This window comes from Metopolophium dirhodum, chromosome 5 (assembly GCF_019925205.1).
Source record: "Metopolophium dirhodum isolate CAU chromosome 5, ASM1992520v1, whole genome shotgun sequence".
NCBI classification, from domain to species: domain Eukaryota; kingdom Metazoa; phylum Arthropoda; class Insecta; order Hemiptera; family Aphididae; genus Metopolophium; species Metopolophium dirhodum.
Genome location: NC_083564.1, coordinates 11,087,965 through 11,111,378, shown reverse-complemented (window position 1 = coordinate 11,111,378; position 23,414 = coordinate 11,087,965). Strand labels below are relative to the sequence as shown.

Sequence of the window (23,414 nt, the reverse complement as noted above, 5' to 3'; positions counted from 1 at the left end):
TTTCTCACTTGACTGACAACTTAAACGTAGTTGGTGTGGTTGAAATTTGTTTGTTTTTGTGTTGTATAAAAAAGTTTAATCTAATTTTTAATTGAATTTAGTCCATATAACATACGTCATACAATAATATAATGTGTATATATAGTGCACATATTATTTGTATATAGGTATAAAAAAAAAAATAATAATAGTAGGTAATAGATAAAATCAAATTTTATTTGGTTTATTGAGAAAGCTCAAACACTTCACTTGGTCATACTGCGTGTAATTATTTTTAAGTTATAATCTGATATTTTCTTATTGATATAGTTTTTCTTTTCTTCTTTTTTTATTTTGAGGTCTATAGCAATCCGATGTTCTTATCGTTACATAAGTATTTGTTTGAAACATTTATAAAACTTCAATTATTTTGTATATAATAGGACGATGATATAAAAATGTGTTTTAAATTCGGAGTGGAAACTTTTACAAGTATTTGTAGTAAGACTTGTATCAGAAGTCAAATACTAGGGAGGAACGTACTGGTTAGGTATATTCGATATAATTAGTCACTAAATAATCACTTATAATCGTTTCTATTTATTATTTTCTGGTTTTCAGCCATGAAACTATCTAGAAAACAATCTCCAACTTCTATGAGATTAAGAAATGGTAAACCAATTATATGTACCAGCCAATTTCATAATTTATCATTTGAAAACCCTAAGCTTTGAATTTTTTGGTAAATGCAAGATTGACCCAAATGGAATCAGCATCCCCATATTTGTGCTATCAGAAATATAATATTTATTGCTTGGTGCATTAGTATCTCTAAGTCTACAAATTTATTTGGGTTTATTCCAACTGCATTCATTATTTTTTAATAATTCAATATATATTTTTAATATTTTATCAGGTAAAAATTAAAACATTAATGCAATATAAATACTATTTTTTAATCCTCAAACTGTATATTATAGTTGAGTGAAATTTTTATCAGAATAATTAAAATTGCCATCCATGTAAACTATTTCCAGTTTTTTCAAAAATGCAATATCAGTTTAACATGAAAGTTAAATAATCTCATTGAAATCGTAATTTAAAAAAATAAAATGTTCACCTCTATTAGTTTTTACATACCTCTATGAGCTTCTTTTCTTGACCTTGGTATTTTAGGAAAACAACTGGCTTTAGCATTGTGTACATTTCTGGAAATTATAGCTTTATATCAGACATTAACAAATTAGTTTCGTTTTCATGTTGTGAAAGTTATCGTCTGATCAATTTGATGGTTTTTCAACAACGCTGTCTTCTGCTTTTCTTTTACAAGAATTATTTATTTGTTTCTGATTTAAAGTAGTTTCTTCTTTAGGGTTATGTACAAAACATGTATTTTTATTTTCAACTGATTTTTCATAATCAGTGACCTACCTAACATTTAGCACGGCACTTATTGTTTATGCATATCTACCTAGGTACATAATATATTTGCTATACCGGTAAGTTTTTTTTTTAAATTTATAATTATTATGGACTAAAAGAATTTTTCCCTTTTTACTTAACATATAATAAATTACATTAATTTTTATAAATTGTACCAATTTACCTATAGTAAATTTAATATTTGTTTAAATGTTAAATCTGTTAAAGGTCCTGGTGCCAGTTTTTCAAATTGTCCACAATTCTATAAAATTTGAAAATTAAATTTTATGTTTTAGTTTCCGCCTCAATTATAAGACTTTTCCACTAATCTACTACCCGATACCTTTTTAGATGGGAGGGGTAGATAGGGTATAATGGTATATTATATCGATAAAAATGACTTTACGGGAATAACTCTCAAGTTTTGTATTGTCGGATTTTGATGACTATTTAACTGAAAGAAGAAGACTTCCTACAGCCTGCATCGATCTCTGATTTTGTATTTTATTTCATATAATTGTATTAAAAAATTTTTAAAAAAATGCTTTTTATCTTGTATTTTCTTAGACATATTATTAAGTTTGAGAATAAAATATTGAAAAACAGAGATGAATGCGGGCTGTAGAATATATCCCTCTAGCAATTAAAAAAAAAAATTATGAAATTTGGTTGATTCTACAAGGTGGTATCGTTATTCCCGAGGTTATTCCCGCAGAGTGTATTTTTGAGGACAAAATGGCATCGGCACCGGGCGCCTTAATATAATGAACGACAAATGAATTCAATAAAATGGACTGTCTATACTATTTCATATTATTATAGCCCATGCCCCGTAGGTAATAAAGAAAAGTCTAGATAGAAAGTAATGCATTTAGTTTTATCGCCACGCGGGAAAATGCATATTACTTATTAGTATCTACATTTTTGTTCGTCTATAATAATTCAAATAAAAATTGAATTTTCAGAATTTTTCTTAATTTTATATTATATTATTTTATATTATATATTATATTATATAAGAAATCAAAAATATAAGAAAAAAAAAATTGTAAAATATATGTGATGCCGCTATATCATCTAGGTTATAGTGCTATACCTACACTACACTAAACATCGTTGTTAATACTGATAATGAGTAGACAAATACATTGTTTTAAATACTTTGCCCGAATATAAAGTGTTGTCCGGCGTATTGTATAGGCAAAATAGGTACCGCAGTGTTCAATATTGTCCATAATTACATTTTAATTCATCGCAAGTATATACTACGTTTGCTGAAAGAAAGTGGTTGCGCACAATCCAAAACTGATCGTATTTTGCCACAAGCGGACCCAAAATCAACAGCTAAGTTAGTATGCGTAAATATAAAAAAAAAAAATAAAAATAATTGGGAAGAGAATGATGCGATCAGTTGCAGACAAATGCATATTTAGAAGCAAAAAATATTATGTAACTAATATATTATGCACTACACTTTAAGTTTTAGTCTGCGGAATAATATACTTTTTGTAACCAAAAAATTACTCTCAAAAATAAGCTTATTGTCGAATGAAAAGATTATAGTCTTCCAGAGATAGATGGTCAATGTTTAAAAATGTATAAAAAAAAGGTGGGTAAGTGCGGATGTCACTCTCCTATACAGTAGGTTACAAGTGGATGTTACTCTGCTATTATAGAACCATATATCAGGAGCCTTATATTAAATTTTCACGCTTTTTTACCCAACAAATAAAACTTTATTGATATTTATAGAAAAAAAAACTAAAAAAATTGAAAACTGACAATGTCCGTAAACAGCTCAAAATAAGTCAAAATATTTGGAAAATTTTATGGTGTATAGGAAATGCAATTATAAACATTCAGTCAACATTTCATGTACGGTCATTTGTTTTAGAGTTGCACCAAAAACCAAAATTGATTTTCTCGAAAACAGATTTTGCGTAAAAATTCCCGTTTCTCCTTAATTTTTCTTTTGTTTTTCACGTCGCGTTTGAAAACTACTGTGAAAATTTTACCTTTGACCCCCCAAAGTACCAACTAGAATCACTTTCCTATCAGAAAAGTTACTGTTGAAGAAAATCCAAGCACTTTTACTGTCCTAAAAGGTGATAACAGACACAAAAATAAAAAAAAAAATAAAAACAAAACACACATCATTGTAAAATTAATACATTTATCGTTACACTCAGAATTTAAAACGCTTGCCAAGTCAGGGATCGGCATGTAAACTATCTTGGTCTTTAATTTTTAGAAATGTATTAACTGATATCACATCCAAGCTGTATAACAATTTGAATCCAGAAAAATGTCGGTGTGTGCAGCCCCACAAAATAACATTTTCATTTAGTGAGATAGATCTCCGAAACCGGAGAGCGGATTTCGTTGTTTGGGGTCTTGTTAGATTCACATTGCAGGTTAGGAAAAGTGCAGTGAAGATTTTTAGAACTTTATCTTTAATAGTTAATTCACTACAAAACATTAAAAAAAAATTAAAACCAATTTTATTTGGCGTTTTTTTACGATATTATCATAGACTTAAAATGGACAGCGCATTCCACTCTGTCCTGTTAACAATACTTGGTGATCATAAACCATATAACTGAGAGACAAAGAACATAAAGTACTGCCCTAAAAGGTGATGACAGACACAAAAAATAAAAAATAAAAAAAAACACACATCATTGAAAATCAATATATTAATCGCTTCGCTCAGAATCTAAAAATTGGAAGGAGAATATGAGCACCCGAAGAAAAACTCATTATAAGAAGCAAAAACAAAAAGGTGGATAAGTGGATGTCGCTCTGCTGTACAGTAGGTTACAAGTGGGTCACTGTAATGGATGGTGTTAAATTTGAATTCAATGATATAATATCATTGTATAAGAAAAACGATTCTGAGCGAAAACGGTCAGTCAGCCTATGAAATAAGTATATTTGATGATATTATTGTGAATAAAGTAATTTATATAAAACCTATTTACGTGGAGCCTTAGCTATAAAGGTTTAACATTTTATACATTTTTTAACAATATTTGAACTTTAAATGCTTATAAAAAAAAATTGTGCCTATGTATTTTTAATATTTTTCAACTGCTATTAGAACAATATATCAGGAGCCTTATATTAAATTTTCACGCTTTTCTACCCAAAAAATAAATTAGATAATTAAGATAGATTAAGATATTTATAGAAAAAAAAACTAAAAAAATTGAAAACTGACAATGTCCGTAAACAGCTCAAAAAGAGTCAAAATATTTTCAAAATTTTATGGTGTATAGAAAATGTTAATATAAACATTCAGTGAAATTTTCAAGTATCTACAGTCATTCGTTTTTTAATTACAATAAAATAAGAAAATTGTTACATGAGATATCGAGTGAATATCAAATGTTGTAAAAATATAAATTTCAGATGCTCATAAAAATTTAATTTATGTTTCTTGTAGACATTTTTTCTTTGATAAAGGTAGACAAACTTATGAGTAATCTTATATTACATTTTCAAATCTCAGATTTAAAAAGAAAAATTTTTATGAATTCTTAACTCAAAATAATTTGCTAATTTTCATGATTTTTCCGTAATTTGTCAAAATTTTGAACTTTAAATGCTTATAAATAAAAACCGTGACTAAGGATTTTTAATTTTTTTCATTTGCCTTTAAAACAATAACCTAGGAGCCTTCTATTAAATTTTCAACCTTTTTTACTCAACAGATAAAATTTTATTGATATTTATAGAAAAAAAAACTAAAAAAAATGGAAATTTACAATGTTCGTAAACAGCTCAAAATAAGTCAAAATATTTGGAAAATGTTATGGTGTATAGGAAATGCAATTATAAACATTCAGTCAAAATTTCATGTTCCTACGGTCATTTGTTTTAGAGTTACACCAAAAACCAAAATCGATTTTCTCAAAAACAGATTTTGCGTAAAAATTCCTGTTTTTCCTCAATTTTTCTTTTGTTTTTCACGTCGCTTTTGAAAACTACTGGGAAATTTTTACTTTTGACCCCCCCAAAGTACCAACTAGATTCACTTTCCTATCAGAAAAGTTACTGTTGAAGAAAATCCCTTTCCTTTACTGTCCTAAAAGGTGATGACAGACACAAAAAAAAAAAAAAAAACACACATCATTGTAAAATCAATACATTCATCGCTTCGCTCAGAATCTAAAATTAACTTTGAAAAAATACTCAAAATATAGTCATCCTGGTATAGCTGGAAAAAGTATAAAAACGTATAGTTTAACAATAGAAAAAAAATTGTAAGGGGAACGTGGGCACCTGCAGGCAAACACATTTCAAGAAGCAAAAAAAAACCAATTTAACTACAAAACAAGTACCTACTATTGTTTGTATTAATATAAACGAAAAATATTATCAGAGGTCATATATCCCCATTGCTTCAATGTATTAGAAAATGTATAAAATAGGTTATGTAGTATCACCCGTATTAGACAATACGCGGTAAACCAACTATACTATACCCCTCGTATTCTCTGGTTAATAACACTCTCTAAAGTTAATTAAATGACACTGTTAACTCGTTGAGGTACGATGGTATGCGCTTGTCAATTCTTAGTTAATTCCTATCTAGTTGAAATAACTCAAAGATTACATATACCTTGGCACTATTCAGTTTAATAAAACCTCATTGACACATAGTACGTATATCCCGGCGCTGTTCCTATAAAAGGTAAGAACGTAAGAATGACTAAAATAATGTTTAACTCGGGTTTTCAGGTCGGAAACACTTTTATTGTATTAAAACAACCATAAATAAAACACTTAGCAAATTCAGATCGCCTAGCCCGTACTACGATCGGCGTTTCACACGCACGTCGTAGCTATGTCCTCGCCGAATCACTCAGCCTGCGCGTACGGCCGTGTTATATAGAAAATATTATTGTCACCTCAGCACATTATTGCTTCGCTGGCCTGACCTATGTCAATAATTTACAATTTAAAATATTCCCACCTATATTACATATATATTAAATAATATTATTTTGACGACTGTCTGCAATATACGACAGTTAGGTTACCTATTATAGGTAATACGTATAATACGAGTATATAATAGTAAGTATAACTTATTATTCATAAGTGTGCACACGGGTTGGTCAGGATAATTAGCAGTTGACTATTTTTTCAAGTGTTTTATCCCTATGATTTAGATATTAGAAGAACAATAGAAGTTAAATATGTTACAATACATTAATAGTTACCTATAACTTATGACGTTTGATTTGGGAAACAAAAATGACCAGTTATAAATTAAAATTGTATCTTATGACTTATCAGTTATATGTATAACATATTATATTCCTACAAATTAAACCAAAACGTATGTTCATTGCAAGTACCTAAGTATATGTACCTGTTAATTATAATTATTTTACGACCGGCGACTGGAAAAACAACGACGGCGTTTGTACTATTCGATCTCGCGTATTTTTATACATTTCGAGTTCAGAACTAAATTAACATAATGCGTCTACGTGGATAGTGGAATCGTTACATTAAATATTTATTTTAAGTCTAAAAAGTAAATGTAATCCCCAAAAGAATATGAAAACCAACTTACTTTAAACATCGAAAATGTTGGCGAAATCCTTAACGTATGTGTCGTGTGTGCACTGCAATGCCGGCGTGGAAATGCGCCAGATACAGAAATAAAAAAATTATGATTCATGAAAAATAAAACCATACGGAACGCAGTACCTATATTTTTTGTTCATGTCTGGTTATTTCTTATCAAAATTTTAGAGTTTTTAGATTTTGGCAATTGCCATAGAATATAAATAATATTTGTCATATTACGTCTATATTATGATGAATCCACAGATATATTATAATTCAATTTTTTATCAAAGAGTTCCATGTTTAGGAACAATCAAGAACTATGATTCATAGTTCATGGGAACAATTAATTGTTCATTGAAATTTGATTTGGCAATTAAGAACCAAACTAGTTTATATTTTTGAATTTGAATTATAATGATATAAAATATTATTTAAATTATTATTTTCATTTATTAATTTAATTATTGATTAAGGTGGTGTATAAATATTGGGAGCAGAAGCATATTTATATAAAGGCATATATTTTTTTTTATGAATCATTAAATACAAATGTGATTATAATTTATAAATAAATGTAATTACTGGTTTTTTAGTTCTTAGAGTTAACATAAATATATACAATAAATAGGTATACCAAATTTACAGTACTGAGTATAATAACAACTAGATTTGTAAAATTTCTATAATAGAATAACATTTTCTCCGAATACTGCCGGGCACGAAATTAATAACATTGATTATGATAATATATTATAAGCAATGTTAATAATAATTATTCAATATAATAAACTATACATATACGAGATACGACCACAGAATATATTTCATATATTCTAATAAACCTACGACGTCGTACAATTATTAATTATACCAAAATGGTATAAGGTCCATCGTCCATGGTAATTTCAAATTCACTACGCAGCCGCGGGCATCCGTGCTTTGATAAGAGTGGGAACATCCAGTGTAGGTAACATGACCGCAAAGATGTTCTACGCACCGACATTTAGCCGGTGCGCACTGTGCACGAGTGCACGACAACATAACCAACAATCTGTCTTTTCGACTCTTCGAGTTTTCCGTCTTTTATCTAGGAACGGGATCACACTTCGGTTTTGGGTTCTACACGTTTCCCTGTTTCTTTCCCGTTCACTTACTTTTTGTTTTTCTCTGACGGCGTTTCACCAAAGGTAAGTCTAGTACACTTGTATTCATCCGCTACCGGACCGCTTGACGTTTAGCTTGCCGTCCGGTCTTACATAAATGTCGTCAGCCCGACGATCATGTGTGCGCCATGACGGCGTGCGACGTGACGTGTATCTAATACTCTAATATGATTATTCGCGATAAATCTTAATACCACACTGGTGCTTGTTCACAGTTAAATATGGCAGAAACTCGCGGTAATTTCCGCGGTGGATTCGGCAGGGGAGGGTCCCGCGGCAGAGGACGTGGACGCGGTCGCGGCCGTGGCAGAGGCAAGGAAGCTGAAAAGGAATGGGTGCCTGTCACCAAGCTTGGCCGTCTGGTAAAGGATGGCAAAATCTCCTCGTTGGAAGAGATCTACTTGTTCTCGTTGCCGATCAAGGTAAGATCGTTTGGCCTACATCCTTCGACGGGCCTGAAGCTTTTGGCAGCATGCGGCCTGCCATAGAAGAGCTGTAACATTTATTAATAGTGTGTGTGTTTGTTAGGAATTCGAAATCATTGACTTCTTCATTGGGTCTTCACTTAACGATGAAGTTTTGAAAATTATGCCCGTCCAAAAACAGACACGTGCAGGTCAACGTACCAGGTTTAAGGCTTTTGTTGGTATGTATGATACGTTATAGTGTATTGATTACTGTTTTATAGACCAAGTTATTCTTTGGGAATACTTTTTGCTGTGGTTATTCAACTATACATTTGAAATAAATTTTAACTTAAATAAACCCCTTTTCAACCTCTTGAAAGTAGTTGTAAATAAGACTACCTAAATGTATTCTTGGATTTTGTTTTTTCTCTTTTACACAATTATTTCTACTGACTGACAATTAATCATTTGGTTATGCTTAACTAAATAAAGCAGTTAATTAACTTACAATCCGAGAAAATATCCATTTATCTTATAAACATGATAATTAATATTTCATACTTGTTTAAATTAATAAAAATCTGTTTAATATCTATAACACTCATTATCTGAATGTATTTTAGCTATTGGTGACTCGAACGGACACATTGGATTGGGCGTTAAATGCTCTAAAGAGGTAGCAACAGCCATTCGAGGTGCTATCATTTTGGCTAAATTGTCAGTAGTTCCTGTACGACGAGGCTACTGGGGAAACAAAATTGGAAAACCACACACAGTACCCTGCAAAGTATGATCAAATTTAAATAATTTGTTTTAGTTCAAACATTTTCTATTGACTTATTGATTAATTTATTTGCTTGCTTGGTAATTTTCCCATCCAGGTCACAGGAAAGTGTGGATCGGTCGCTGTACGTTTGATCCCAGCTCCAAGAGGAACTGGAATTGTCAGTGCCCCTGTTCCAAAAAAACTGTTGACTATGGCTGGAATTGAAGATTGTTACACTTCTGCCCGTGGTTCCACTGGTACTCTTGGCAATTTCGGTAAGTGAGAAAGATAAAATATTATCTTCTGTACTTAAAACGTGGCTAGTAATTATATTTTGTATTAATTATTTGTTTTGTTATTATAGCCAAGGCCACATACGCTGCTATTGCTAAGACGTACGCTTATTTGACACCTGATTTGTGGAAGGATGTACCACTCAAAAAGACCCCATACTCAGAGTTTGCTGACCATCTTTCAAAATGTCACAAAGTTGTCCAGAACGTCAGGGCAGATGTTTAATTTTATGTTAAAGACATGATTTACATTGTTTTGTATCAAATAAAATGATGGAAAACCTATTTAAGTATAATTTATTTCTAGAGATAATAAACACCTTACTCCACAATACTCCTAAGTCTATTAGGTAGTTGACATATTATTTTGACATTTTAGCAAATGTTTTCGGTTACATACTATATGGATTTAACTTTTAATAAACATCCTGAACTCTTGAGTTGTAAAGAATTACTCGAAAATATTGTTATGGTAATTTATTCATAGTGGTTAGGTTAGGTTGTATTTTCAAGGCAATCTAATCTGTCACTTCCTCTAGAGTCAAATATGGAACAGATAAAGTGAACAATGATTTTATGAGCAATTTAAAATCATAATATATATTTTAAACCAATATTACTGATAGTTTTGGTGTCGGCGACAGATTCATTTGCTGAAAGATGGTCAAATATTTATATACATTGCTCAATGTTTCAGAGGTAAAAATTGTATTATTTAGGTCCTATCAATTTTAACTCGGTCATTGTATAGAGTACTCTATGGATTAAAGCAACTGGCGATAGTGGAAGGCAGAAATCTGGACTGTCGATTTATTTTGTCTTCATGTTGCTATTATAAAAATATAGACTAAACAAATTTTTTTTTCTGGACCTTCATTATTTTATTATTATGGACTCCAATAGAATTAACTTTTCGTCCCATTGACTAAAGGTAATAAAAAAATATTAAAATTGCAACTATGAACTGTAATTAATGCATTAATTTAATAGGATTTTAAATTGTTAAAAATGTAACTAGTTATAACTTATAATCAGGGCAGTATTTACACTTTCTGTACCCTGGGTCTACATTATTTGTAACCATCCCCCCACCAAAAAAAAATATAATTTGTTTTTTAATTGTTTAGTTGTAGTTCTTTATTTATGAAAATTTTGTTAAATACAGATCACGACGATGCATTATTTTAATTATTGTAAAATGTATAATATACAATTGTGATCTATAAAAAAATTACAAAAATTAATAGTTATCATGAGTAAATGACCATATATATCATAGTCATGCATGCATGCAAAAAAAGTTCCAAGTATAGGTCAAACAAATTCTTAACAAAAAAAAAATGTTATTTGTATAATATAGTTGCCTGGCCACCCCCCTAAACATGTAAAAAATTGGCCGCCCAGGGAATATGTACCCATTGCCCCCCCCCTTAAATATGGCCCTGCTTATAATGTATTTGGTTTTAATGAAAAAGAAAAATAGAGGTCGATTGGCAAATAAAGGGCATCAAAATTCATAAGAGTACACTGAACAGTCAAACCAACAAGACTCATAATATTAGTGCCAATATTTTTTAGCCATAGTGCAAAAGATAGCAATAGTTGTGGACAACTTGTCGGATTGCATTCAGTAGCTAAGAATATTATTTTAATGGACATTCAAATTAGAACTAATACACAACAGATTTTTAGTATTAACTTACCAGAATGACGTTATGGAAGACTTAAATATATACCTATTATTCAATAACACATCAGAGAATATTATTATTTAGAAGAGGATTTCAGTAAATTATTTTAAGAAAGCGTAATATATAACGTTAAATAGGTTTTTTTTTTATTTTGTGAGCTTTATAATGTTATTTACGTTATAGTGTTGGTCAGAAACAGATACATTTGCTGATAAATCTCATATTTTTTACAATTTTCATCATTTCAAATTATACGGCATTGTAAAATTGTTAAAAATACGCTATAATTTACTGATAAGCGATCATAATTGAATGAATAATGAAAAATAGTAATGAGCAGCTTAAATAACATTTAAAGCCAACACTTTGATACAAATGTGATGAATTGAATTGCATACATTATTGTATGAGACATTTTGTATTGAAATCAAGTACAATCTTTATTACACATCATATCATTTCTGTGTATTATTTAAACAAAATTTTTTTTACAATAATATAGTTCTAAAATTGATTTTCGTTAGACATTTCCATTGTGTGTCTCTAGATAAACAAAAAAAAAAAAAAAAACAAAACAGTAATAAGTTTTGAAATTCGATTATTTTTACCATCCCGAAGGAGAAAAAAGTATAATAGTAATAATTACGTAAACTAACTTAATTAATAAAAAAAATAATTATAAATCAATGATAATAATTGTCCCCAAAAATAATAAGGAGGAGAACAATAATAGTAGTTGGTCTTAATAATTAAACATCATGTTCAAAATCAAAACTGAGAAAAAAAATTATACTCCCATAAAATTAAAACTTACTCTAATGTTCAATCGCATCAAAAAGTGAGACAAAATAATTCAGTGACACAACGGATATAGAACAGATACTTAACAATAAAAAAAAACTATGTATTAATTAAGTTACAATTACACAAAAATAACCAAATGCATAAAAAAACAGGAAAAAAACATTAATTAAAAACTAATTAAGTCTAGGCACGGAACTGGTTGAGTTACCTCGGTAAGCATTTGATTTTAACTTAGTATTTTGTATTGTATACCAGATGATACACATCAACTCAACTGATATTCGATCTCCAAGTCAGTTATTCGATAACTAAAATTCTGAAACATTTATAAAAATCGTAAAAATATAGGAAATCAATTATTATTATTTAACATTTGATTCTATATGAATGTTATGATGTTCAACCAATTTATAAGTAATCATAATTGATTTCTAATCAAAATACTAGTTTTCTTTGTTATTGTTAAACATCAATATAATATTTTCAAATATAAAAAATGAACACAAAAATTATGAATTAATATTTCAATACAAAATTTTGTTTTTCCAATATCTACTTAGACTATCATAATTTGGTATCAAGACTTGTCAAAATGACTGTATTAATTATTTCAATTTTTCAAATTTAATGGCGATTGACAATAATATGATATTAGTTGCATTAAATATACATTTTGGTTAGACAGAGTTCAGTCATTGGGTATTTAAATATTTATTTAGATGAATAGTTGTAGCGAAATTGTTGGTTTCTTCAGATAATCACGGCACCCAAGTGTATTAAATACAAATAAATGTATTATTCCAAAAGATTCCTCAATAAAGACAACTAAATAATCTTCACATATAAGAATATTTTTATATATCAAGTTTTACTAAAGGTTATCTTAAATTTTATATAATTCATAAAATTAGTTTATCAAGTGTTATTATATTTATAAGCTCAGCAGTGTTTAACATACAATTTAATTTTCACCATTGATAGCTAATTTTGTGCTTGTTTATATAAGTGTCGTATGTGTAAGAAAACATAATAATAAATGATATTTTTTTAATTACGAATAGGTGTACAAATCTAGTAAGCTTCATGATCAGAAAATAAATATAATCATTTTACAAAATGAATTTAAATAATATAATTACCTTACATAATAGTATTATTAATCCACAATTTCTAATAATAACGATGATTAGGAAAAAAAAATACTAGACAAAAAAAAATTCGATCCAAATATTTAATTGTAAGCAAATAAATAACTAAGTACGGAAAAAGTAGTGCAGTAATACTAATGTTGAAAAGATATATTTAAATTATTTATTTTATATTATATTATTATTATAAAGACCTGAATAATATAAATGAAAAAAAAAAATATACATACATTTCATAAACCGATCATCTAAGTTTAACAATTAATAATTATAAATTGAGAAAAATAATGAGTGAAACACATTTACCCCGATTTATGACATAAACTACTTCTAATAATTAAAACAGTTACATTACAAATATTATATTTTTATTTATAATATAATATATATATATGTAAAAAAAAATTATATATAAATAATATAGTCCCAAAAAAGCGTATTAGGAAGTGCCTTCAACGCAAGCAAATAACGGGATAGTAGAAAAAAGCAGTTAGCTCTACCATATATCACCAGTCTCCTCCATTATGGATATGGGGCAGTTGGACGCTGAGTGTCCCATATTGTCACAATAAGAGCAAAAGTACTCATAACTGAAGACCGGAAAAAAAAAACACACGAATAAAGGTATTAAAAAAATGTAATGGAAAAAAAAACAACATATTTCAGTTTGTTTAAACAATATAAATAATCTACTAATCACTACAATCAAACAGATTTTGAAGACAATATAAGCACAATCTTTCAATTGCTACGATATTTTTTTGAAATTTAGGACATCAATAATAACTTTTAACAAGGCTTTGCATGCCAACTTTTATTTTAAGAGTTTAAAATAAGCTATAAAAATAATAATATTTATTCGGGTGTTAAAAACCTTTTAATTTTTTGGTATTAGGGTTAAGTAAAAATTATTACTTAATATTTTAAATAACATCCTAAACCTCTCAACTAAAGACTCGTCCTTATGGAAGGCCACTAAAAAATTAATCCATCACAAGCTACCATCCACCCCACTCCGTATGCCAAACAATTTGTGGGCCACCTCCGACTCAAATAAAGCCAACATTTTTGCCGAACACTTAGCTAACGTTTTCAAACCACATAATATCATCCCAAATAAAACTCATACTCTAAATATTACCAGATTTCTTGAATCCCCTCTTCCCATGGCCCTCCCTGCTAAACATACTAGCCGAGGTGAAGTTCAATACATCATCCGCAAACTCCCAACCAAAAAAGCCCCTGGGCACGACCTAATAAGCAACTTAGTTGTCAAACACCTCCCTGAAAAATCTTTCTTCTAGCACTAATTTTCAACTATGTTTCGTTTATCCTACTTTCCTACTGCCTGGAAACATTCAAACATAATCGTAATTCCAAAACCGGACAAGCCACCTGATATCCCATCTTCCCATACACCAGTTTTTCTCCTCCCCACATTCGTAAAAATTTTTGAAAAAATACTTCTCAAAAGGCTACTTCCACTATTGGACAAATTCAACATCATCCCAAATCACCAATTTGGATTCAGGTCCAAGCACTCCACCATCCACCAACTCCACCGCACTGTCGACTTAATCTCTACCAGCATGGAATCAAAACTTTACTGTGCGGCTGTACACCTTGATGTGGCTCAGGCCTTTGACAAGGTGTGGCATGAAGGACTTCTCTTCAAGCTAAAAAAATTCCTCCCTGCCCCTTACTACCTTCTTTTAAAATCATACCTCAAAAATCGCACCTTCTGTGTTCGCGTTAATAACAGCTACTCATCAAATTTCCAAATACTAGATGGAGTCCCTCAAGGAAGTGACATAGCTCCCTTCTTATACTCTATATTCGCCCACGACACTCCAACCTCTCCACATACATTACTGAGTACATACGCTGACCCTCAGGTAGTAACTCTTTGGCTACAAAATCATCTAAACTCAATTCAATTATGGTCAAACCACTGGGAGATCAAAATAAATGAAGCCAAATCATCTTTTATCACGTTCTCTCTTAGACCAGGTGACTGCCCCTCTGTATCGTTCAACAATAACCAAATTCCAATCACCCCGACAATAAAATACCTGGGTTTGACCTTTGACAGGCGCCTCACATGGGCCCAACACCTTAAAATCAAAAGAAAAACAGTTAACTCCAGACTCCATTTATTCCGCCCACTTCTTAGATCCAAGACATCATTAAAAAATAAACTACTAATATACAAAGCCATCATCAAACCCGTTTGGTCCTATGGCATCCAGATTTGGGACTCTGCCAAACCCTCCAACACGAGAACAATTCAGGCATTCCAGTCTATCTGTCTGAGGCAAATTGTCTGCTCCATGGTTTATCACAAATAATAATCTCCACAAAGATCTAAATATTCCGTCGCTCTCTCAGCTAACAAAGTCCTACTACGTCTCCTTTCACTCCAAGTTAATCAAACACTACAATCCACTAATAAAACGCCTATCTTCTCTAACAATCCCTGATAACCCCTAGACGTCTAAAACGCTCCTGGCCTAGAGACCTTCTAATTTAATATGTCGGGTGGCACTACTGAGTGCCCTCCCCCATCTGTCATTCTCGATATGTAAAATGTAAATACTTTATCAAAATTACTTATTGTACTAAACTGTTGTATAGATTGTAATTATATTTTAATAAATAAAAAAAAAAATTTCTGGTTTGATCGTGTATGCTAATTGATAGCACATTAAAATAACTTTAAAAAGAAAATTACGATAAAAAATTGAAAAATTTTGAAGATACACCAGGAAATGTGTTGTAGGTTCGGTTTTGATTAAAAAAGTTGCCCATAACTATACATAAAAGTTAGACCCACCCATTAAAGGGTTTTTTTTTCAGAACTTAAGGTATACTGTTATATTATGACACTTGTACGGTAACTCATCATGGGACATATTGTATATAAAAAAAGGTCTTGGGGGGATCTATTCCCCATATCCACCTGTGTATTTATATATACCCTCCTTGTGTTCAAACTCATAATTTGGTTAGAAAAGAAAATTATTTGATCGACAATAGTTATAATCTTAAGAGAAGGATGTTGTCTTAGTCTTACAAACATAAACATAGCAAGTTTAATTGTGTGTAGTTAGATTTAATATTATAGTGAATTTACCTATTATCAAACTGTTTAGAAAGGAAATTATCTGTTTTTTCTTTTCAATATTTTAATTTTAATATAAAACATACACATAATTTGTTGAAAAATTAAAATATTGACAGTATGCTTGATAGTAGATTGATAATTGGTAAATTAATTAATTTCACACTAACTAAACAAAATGTATAATAGGTCCTTTTCCCTAAACTTAACCAGTCATAATCACGGAAGTACAGTAATGTTGGTATGGCCCTTAAATCAGTTTTTAAGTAATTATATCATTATTTAAATATTTAAAATTTTACTGAATTATTGATTTTTTGAAAATCGTCATCTCCATGCCCCAGACCTGTACTATAGATTTAGATTCTAGAAGATATTCAATTTCAGATTTCTAATTTTGTGCTAAGACAAAAAAATACAAGTTATTATTTCAGAAATTAAAAATACTAGATACAAGTAACTATTTCCATTCTTATAATTTAATGTTAATAGAAATGATTAAATATTAAGATTATTTTGTTAGTTTGAATCATTTAATTTAATTAAAATGTAATTTTATTTGTAATATTTATGCATATTGTTAATGTTAATGGATCTTAAAACGAAAAAGAGCCTTTATTGGAATTTAATAAAATGCATTATGGATTTAATGGTTTTATTATGATAACGATAATTATAAAAGTATCACTATGAAAAACAAACTAAGACCTAATATTCTACCATCTGATAATTTTACTTAATTTTACTCTACTGTATAAGAAAACAATTTTAAACAAGATACCGTAAGAGGGGTTTTGCAATATATTTAACACACGAAAACATTAAAATCACCCTGATCTTATATTATTTTCATACAGGCTACATACATGGCACGGTAGATCACTTTGTACTGACATAAATGTTTTGTTCTAATATTTGTAAGCTAATCAATTTCAAAGTAAAATAAAGGTTGTTATGTTAAACAATAAAAATGTATAAAATGTCCGATATATTCACTTTTAATAACTGTTAGTGATTAAACAGTAAAAAATATCCATTAAAAAAATTCAAATAATTCATTTTTTTGACAGTAAATAAAATGAACCAAATATTATTCTAGTACATAAATTTATAAAACTACTACTACATTAAAATACATTAGTAAATAATGTCAATACTAGGGCTCGGATTTCAATGCATTCGCATATTTTGTCTACAATGCTGGACAGGATACATTTTCCAAAATAAAATGTAATTCAATTGCTAAAACATTTTGAGTAAAATATTTTAATTTTTCAAAAAATATGGAATAAAGAGAAACTTGATTTTTGTAAATATAAATTTTAAAAATCATTTGTGTAAAAATAGTTTCTTTTTCAACATCTCCAGGGTCAAATTATCTTTTATATCGTCATTCTAAACTGTCTTTACAATCTTAATAATTATTATAATATCAACTATCATCTTTTATCAACAAATTGTCTAAAATTTATTTTTGACACTTTTAAGACATTAAAATCCAGTCCCTAGTCATTACAATAAAAAACGAATAAGTATTAAATTAAATCCTTAGTTATTATCATTAACAATGGATGTATGACCCAAACAAACACAATACATGCATAGATAATAGGTATGATCTAATATAAAATATGCAATTTGTGATACAATATTATTAAAAGGAAAAATCTTACTCAATTTGTGCACATTTCAAAGCTATGAATCAATACTTTTCAAATGAGTGGTATCTATTAGTCTTAACTATCAAAATTATAATAATGCCATTAAAAATCTTTCTAGTAAATTAATATATGAATTGTTAATGATGTTTTTAATTTGTACATGACAAGATATATCAAAAGAACTTCTTATTCAGAGGTTGAGCATAGCTAGCTTTAATCTAATTATTTTAAAATATTGTATTGTAGTTATACCTGTCTAAGGTGCTATCAGACAATTCATCATCCCAGTCGTCCCTATCATCTCTATTTCTACCAATTACATCGCCTAAACGAATTGGATCAAATAATGCTTCTTCCAGCGCAATATTCCATTCAGCACCATCACGATCACGTTCACCCCATAATACACCTAATGTTCGATGCATGGACTGATTTCTATGGTTTCTTCTCCTTGCATTATTTCTTCGACTTCTATTAACCTCCACTGTTAATACTAATAATTATTTTAGTTATCATACAACAAATATAACTTATTCATATATTTTGTTAATTACAAAATGTATTACCTCTATTATTGTTGCGTTCGACTTTTAAAGTTTCCCGCCTTGTTTTTATTTCATCTGGTAAACAGTCAGCTATTTTGTCCAAAAAGGTGTCTAAAGTTAGACAGTATGATTTATTTTTTACATAAACTCGACATGTTGGGCAGTGATTAACTCTTCGGGTCCATGACTCTATGCATTCATGACAAAATGTATGAGAGCAATTAAGCACAGTTGGCTGTAAAAAAAAAAACAACTATATAATATTAATTAAATCTAATATTAAATGCTATTAATAAAAAACAAAGATTATTTAGAGGATGTCTACCCACGTGATTACTCAGTCTAAATAATGCATAACATAGAAAATCATATTTCAAAAATAATTCATTCTATTGTTATTTTTTAATAATAGATTGAATTGATCTATTATCAAGTTTAAAGATAAGAATATTATCCTGGGTCACACATAGGATTTTAATAATATATTTAAACCGTAAATAGTCTAATTGAATAGAATGGAATCAAGTAATTTGGGTATGGCGTACTACTTTTAAGTTTAACATTATAATAATCAAACTGGAATAAATAATACTAGAGAAATTTATAAATAAGTAATTTAAATATATTAATTGAAAAATATTGAAGATTCCAAGTAATATATAAAATATAATCAGGTAATCATTGTCTATTTTGTCAATTTGAATTAACAATATTACCTTGATGAACATTTCATAGCATATATTACATTGTAGATCACTTTCAAGGCATTGTTCCATTTGATGCTCAACCCAGGAGAAATTGTCTGCCTCATTCTTAACACGCAGCTGTTGACGAAGTGATACTACCAAATTATCAGCTTCATTTAATTTTTTTACAGTTTCTACAAGCACACTATCGGGTGAACCTGCTCTTGTCTCCCCAGTATTAACATCTGAAAGCAATTTTTTTTAAATTATTTAATAAATGTTCAAATATAGGAAAAAATAATATGATTACTTTTTAAGCACCATTTATCTTTGGATGCAGATGATGCAGTTTCATTAGTTTCCGATGACCTACAATTAATATAATTTATTAATAAAAACAACAAAAGTTAGAATAAAAAACTATATATCATACTTATTTGCTGAATCGGGAAGAACTTGATTTTGTTGTCTAGGTCTAGAAGCACTACTACTTGGCGAAGCAGTCATCGGAGTAGTTTCTCTTCTTGCTCTAACAACAAAGTGGATTTCATCATCTGAGGTATCCACTAGAAAAACAAATATAATACTATAGAACAACAAATTGAAAATATCCTATGTAAATTGAAAATTGATGTGCAATACACGCCAGTACATTCAATAAAATTATAATAATTCAATATACATCAAGAATAAATTATCTAAGAATTATAAAGTAATCATTATTATTGTATTCCATTATCTTAGATGGCAGATAATTATTATATGTATACAATATACATATTATTTAAGCCTTGGTTAGGTTAGGTGGGATAAAAATATACTACAACAGATATAATCATTGTGGTCAGTTATTAACATATATCAGTATCATACCAATAGGTTCAAATATTTTTTTAACTTCCTAAATATAACTTATCTCCTGATAAGTTTCCATGTTGAGTTCCCATTGTTATCAGTAAATATACTAGTTTACAGTATCAGCATATTACGTATTTAGAAAATATTTAACCCATGGGCAAAATATAGTTACACGAATATACAGATACAGTCGAGTCGCGATAACTCGAAAAACTTGACAACTCGATTTTTTTTTTATTCCCCTAGAAATTCTCATAACACTCAATGTATTATAAGTCTTGTTAACTCGAATATAAAATTGTAATGAATATATGAATTATATGATTTATATCTGTGATATATGGGTATCTGGGTATTTCGTAATATTTTGTTTTATCTACTTTAAGATAAAATGAGTAGATATAGAAACTGATTAGTAGCGCATTCACAATAACGTATGTATGTATGGTTAATAATGTTAGTATGTGTCTACCTGTCGTGTCGATTGTGCGTATTTTTGTATTTTTTTAAACATGTCTCAAAAACGAAAATTAAATCATTTAACTATAGCTGACAAAGTGCATGTGATACAATTGGTGGAAAAAGGTAACCGGAAAACATCGCGAAAGAAACCACTACACACTGTTAGGCAGTGTATTGAATCCGTCGCAGGTGTAGATACTTCTATATTCGAAGCCATAGGAAAATTAGAAGATTTTGTCAATAAACAGCCGAAAAGTATATCTACCACTTGTTTTTATCAAATATTTTTAATTTTTAGGTGTATAAATTGAATTAGTTGATTTATTTATTTTTTATTTTCAATATTGTCATTTTAGTCTTGATGGGGATTTTTTTTGAAATTAATATTTTGGTTAATTGATCTATTGATTCGATATTATATTAGCTTTAAAGTGTGCAGTTGGATACGTTCTATGGAGCAGAAGAGAGTGATGGATTGGAAGAAGGCTCAATGTGTACAAATTTGGGATGGCAGCAAACTAAATTTGAATGGACCCAAATAATGATTTTTGTATGCATTTTCAGTTTCAATTTGGAAATTGTTTATCGTGTAAAACACCACCATATAATATCAATATTTCTGGCCGTAAAAATTTTCAAAGTCTACGAATTTATGGTCAAGAAAAAACTAATTTGCCAGATTATTTTTATAGATGCCAGTGTCTGATACCTATACCATGACGTAAAGAGGAATCTAGGAAAAAAACTCCCAAAGCTATACCTAACCGTACTGTTAGGGGTGCAGCTGTCAAAAATAATAATTAATAATAATAAAAATATATAAAATTTGAATGATAATTATTATTATATTATTATAATATTGATAAATAGATACATATTATATTATATGATATTATTGATAATGCTGTATAAATATTTATTTATTTATAAACGGATAGGTATGCCATGCCCTTTGGCAATAAAAATTAAAAGTACAGTAAGTTGAATCTCAATTTTAGAAATATTATTCTGAAATTAAATAATATTATATTATAAATGAGTTAATATTTTAAAAATAAATCGTATCCCTGTTTAACATTAATTAAATTATTAATATGTAATATACAATTATCAATTTTATAATTAAAAGCAATAACTAATAACATTATCTAGATGAAAAAAAGTAATAACACCGCAATTATTTAAATTTAGTGGGAGGTAATTTCGACGAATATATAAGTAACACATTTGTTTAGATTTTACTATAAAATTAATCTATCATAGAACACATCTTCATCAGAAATCATCATAGTCAATCATATTAATACTTAATTATTATAATATACTTTTGATGTCTGATCGGAACAGTAGGTATAACTACTAGTATACAAAATCGATCTATTCATCGATTTTGTGTCCACAAAAACTCTTACACAGTAATATAATATATAAATATTTGTCATTTTAATATAAAAAAAAAAATAAAAATACTTATCAAAAATTGTACGATCAGAAGATCACGTTAATTTAAAATTAGAGTGAATCAGTGGCATATTATATGGGTGCACCCCAAATCGCAAATTTCCTTTATATAAACTGTTAAATATATAGTTGCATCTAAGCCTCTAAGTGCTATATAGATCACTTCTACCCACCCCAAATATTATTTCTATATACGCCACTGGAGTGAATTGACTTCTTATAAAATATAAATTTAAGATTATTATCTAGGCGATATCATAGGCTTTATATTATATTTTAATTTTAAAGCTTGTTATGAGTATTTTATGATGTATAATTATATATAAGTATTTGCTTTGGGGATTTTGGATTTTATTTCCTGTGGATTTTTTTTTTCGACTAACATACAGTCAACTATGACGGAAATCGATCGAAAATTGTAAAAACCGTAGTCAACTCGTATTTTACCGCGAGTAAGGTAGAAGAACGCGCACAACAGGTACCTATACACATTGCGTTGTCGTCGAACCAGGATAACACGCACGCGGCGGATCACTTACCCTCGTCCATATGATACGGGCTGTCGGTGCGGACGGATCCCAGATCGTGCGAGTTCCAGCAACGGTTGCCGAACCGGCATGATCCTCTCATGTAATACGAACAAACCGAAGATGACATGGTGGACGTGTAATTGTCGTAGGCTCCTGTTGTTGTTGGGTCTTATCTGCAAGTCCGCGTACTGTCGCTGTTAAATGTTGCGGCGGTGTCTACCTACGTCGTCCAACAACGGTATCGTGTGGCTGGTTGCTGCTGAAACGACAGAGAAAGCAGTCAGAAACCGACGATATGGTATTGAGAAACGTGCGCGCAATAGCATAACGCGTCTGGGATAGGTGGAAACTGAACTACTATAGATAAGTAAATACTATTATATTAACTACGCAAGACGGCCGATGAAGACTCGACCGTGGTTGTATCGCAATTTTGGGGGAGGGGGGGGGGTTGTTGCCGCGATGCGGACAGGGACTACTTATAGTACTTACACTTGTGGCCGTGTCGAGGAGTAAACGCGAATATTGAGAGGGCGATCGGACCGATGAGACTCGAAAAAACGAACGGTGGCCCGCTTTAAAATAGATACGCGACCGCGGCAGACGTACAAGCGAAGAAGAGAGGAGCAACTGAGTGGTGTTGACGACCGTCGACTGATCAGTGAACGGAGGTTAGAGAATGGTGTTCGACGATCGGCATTCGGCGAACGAACAACAAGCGGCGGCCGGTGACCGGTGGCGCGGCGACGGTGGATCACAGAGTAATATTACTATTTACTGTATGAGGAGGTTGCGCGCCCGACGAGTACGTGGCTTATGCGCAGTTAGTAT

General features: G+C 29.9%; 2 protein-coding genes across 6 annotated transcripts; one reads left to right on the top strand and one right to left on the bottom strand.

Moving 5' to 3' along the window:
* The first annotated feature begins 8,015 nt into the window (after positions 1 to 8,015).
* LOC132945373 (small ribosomal subunit protein uS5) lies at positions 8,016 to 9,901 on the top strand. Its single transcript, XM_061015095.1, has 6 exons — positions 8,016 to 8,174; positions 8,366 to 8,572; positions 8,679 to 8,796; positions 9,181 to 9,344; positions 9,439 to 9,598; positions 9,688 to 9,901. Exons 2-6 carry the CDS (start codon positions 8,372 to 8,374, stop codon positions 9,840 to 9,842), a joined length of 798 nt encoding a protein of 265 aa, XP_060871078.1. The 5' UTR covers positions 8,016 to 8,174; positions 8,366 to 8,371; the 3' UTR covers positions 9,843 to 9,901.
* Positions 9,902 to 11,483: 1,582 nt separating this feature from the next.
* LOC132945474 (E3 ubiquitin-protein ligase rnf8-B-like) lies at positions 11,484 to 23,346 on the bottom strand. Of its 5 annotated transcripts, XM_061015226.1 has the most exons (9): positions 23,076 to 23,346; positions 22,593 to 22,839; positions 19,706 to 19,838; positions 19,583 to 19,641; positions 19,303 to 19,517; positions 18,608 to 18,821; positions 18,294 to 18,534; positions 13,760 to 13,849; positions 11,484 to 12,427 (listed from the first exon to the last, which is right to left on the bottom strand). In XM_061015226.1, coding segments are annotated over exons 2-9 (1,071 nt in total). In that variant the 5' UTR covers positions 22,711 to 22,839; positions 23,076 to 23,346; the 3' UTR covers positions 11,484 to 12,426. The 5 variants fall into 5 exon arrangements, with proteins under 5 accessions (XP_060871209.1, XP_060871212.1, XP_060871210.1 ...); XM_061015229.1 differs by lacking the exon at positions 13,760 to 13,849 and having other exon boundaries at positions 11,751 to 12,427; positions 23,076 to 23,345; XM_061015227.1 differs by lacking the exon at positions 11,484 to 12,427 and having other exon boundaries at positions 13,400 to 13,849; positions 18,294 to 18,525.
* Between the last annotated feature and the right edge of the window lie 68 nt (positions 23,347 to 23,414).

Bases quoted from the DNA above. Each gene is read 5' to 3' on its own strand.
- LOC132945373 (XM_061015095.1), top strand. From the start codon at position 8,372: ATGGCAGAAACTCGCGGTAATTTCCGCGGTGGATTCGGCAGGGGAGGG. The intron at 8,573-8,678 runs GTAAGATCGTTT...TGTGTTTGTTAG, and splicing joins TGTTCTCGTTGCCGATCAAG to GAATTCGAAATCATTGACTT. The intron at 9,345-9,438 runs GTATGATCAAAT...TTTCCCATCCAG, and splicing joins CACACACAGTACCCTGCAAA to GTCACAGGAAAGTGTGGATC.
- LOC132945474 (XM_061015225.1), bottom strand. From the start codon at position 22,710: ATGTCATCTTCGGTTTGTTCGTATTACATGAGAGGATCATGCCGGTTC. The intron at 19,839-22,592 runs GTAAGTGATCCG...TTGTTTTTCTAG, and splicing joins CCCGTATCATATGGACGAGG to TGGATACCTCAGATGATGAA. The intron at 19,518-19,582 runs GTAATCATATTA...AATTGCTTTCAG, and splicing joins AGATAAATGGTGCTTAAAAA to ATGTTAATACTGGGGAGACA.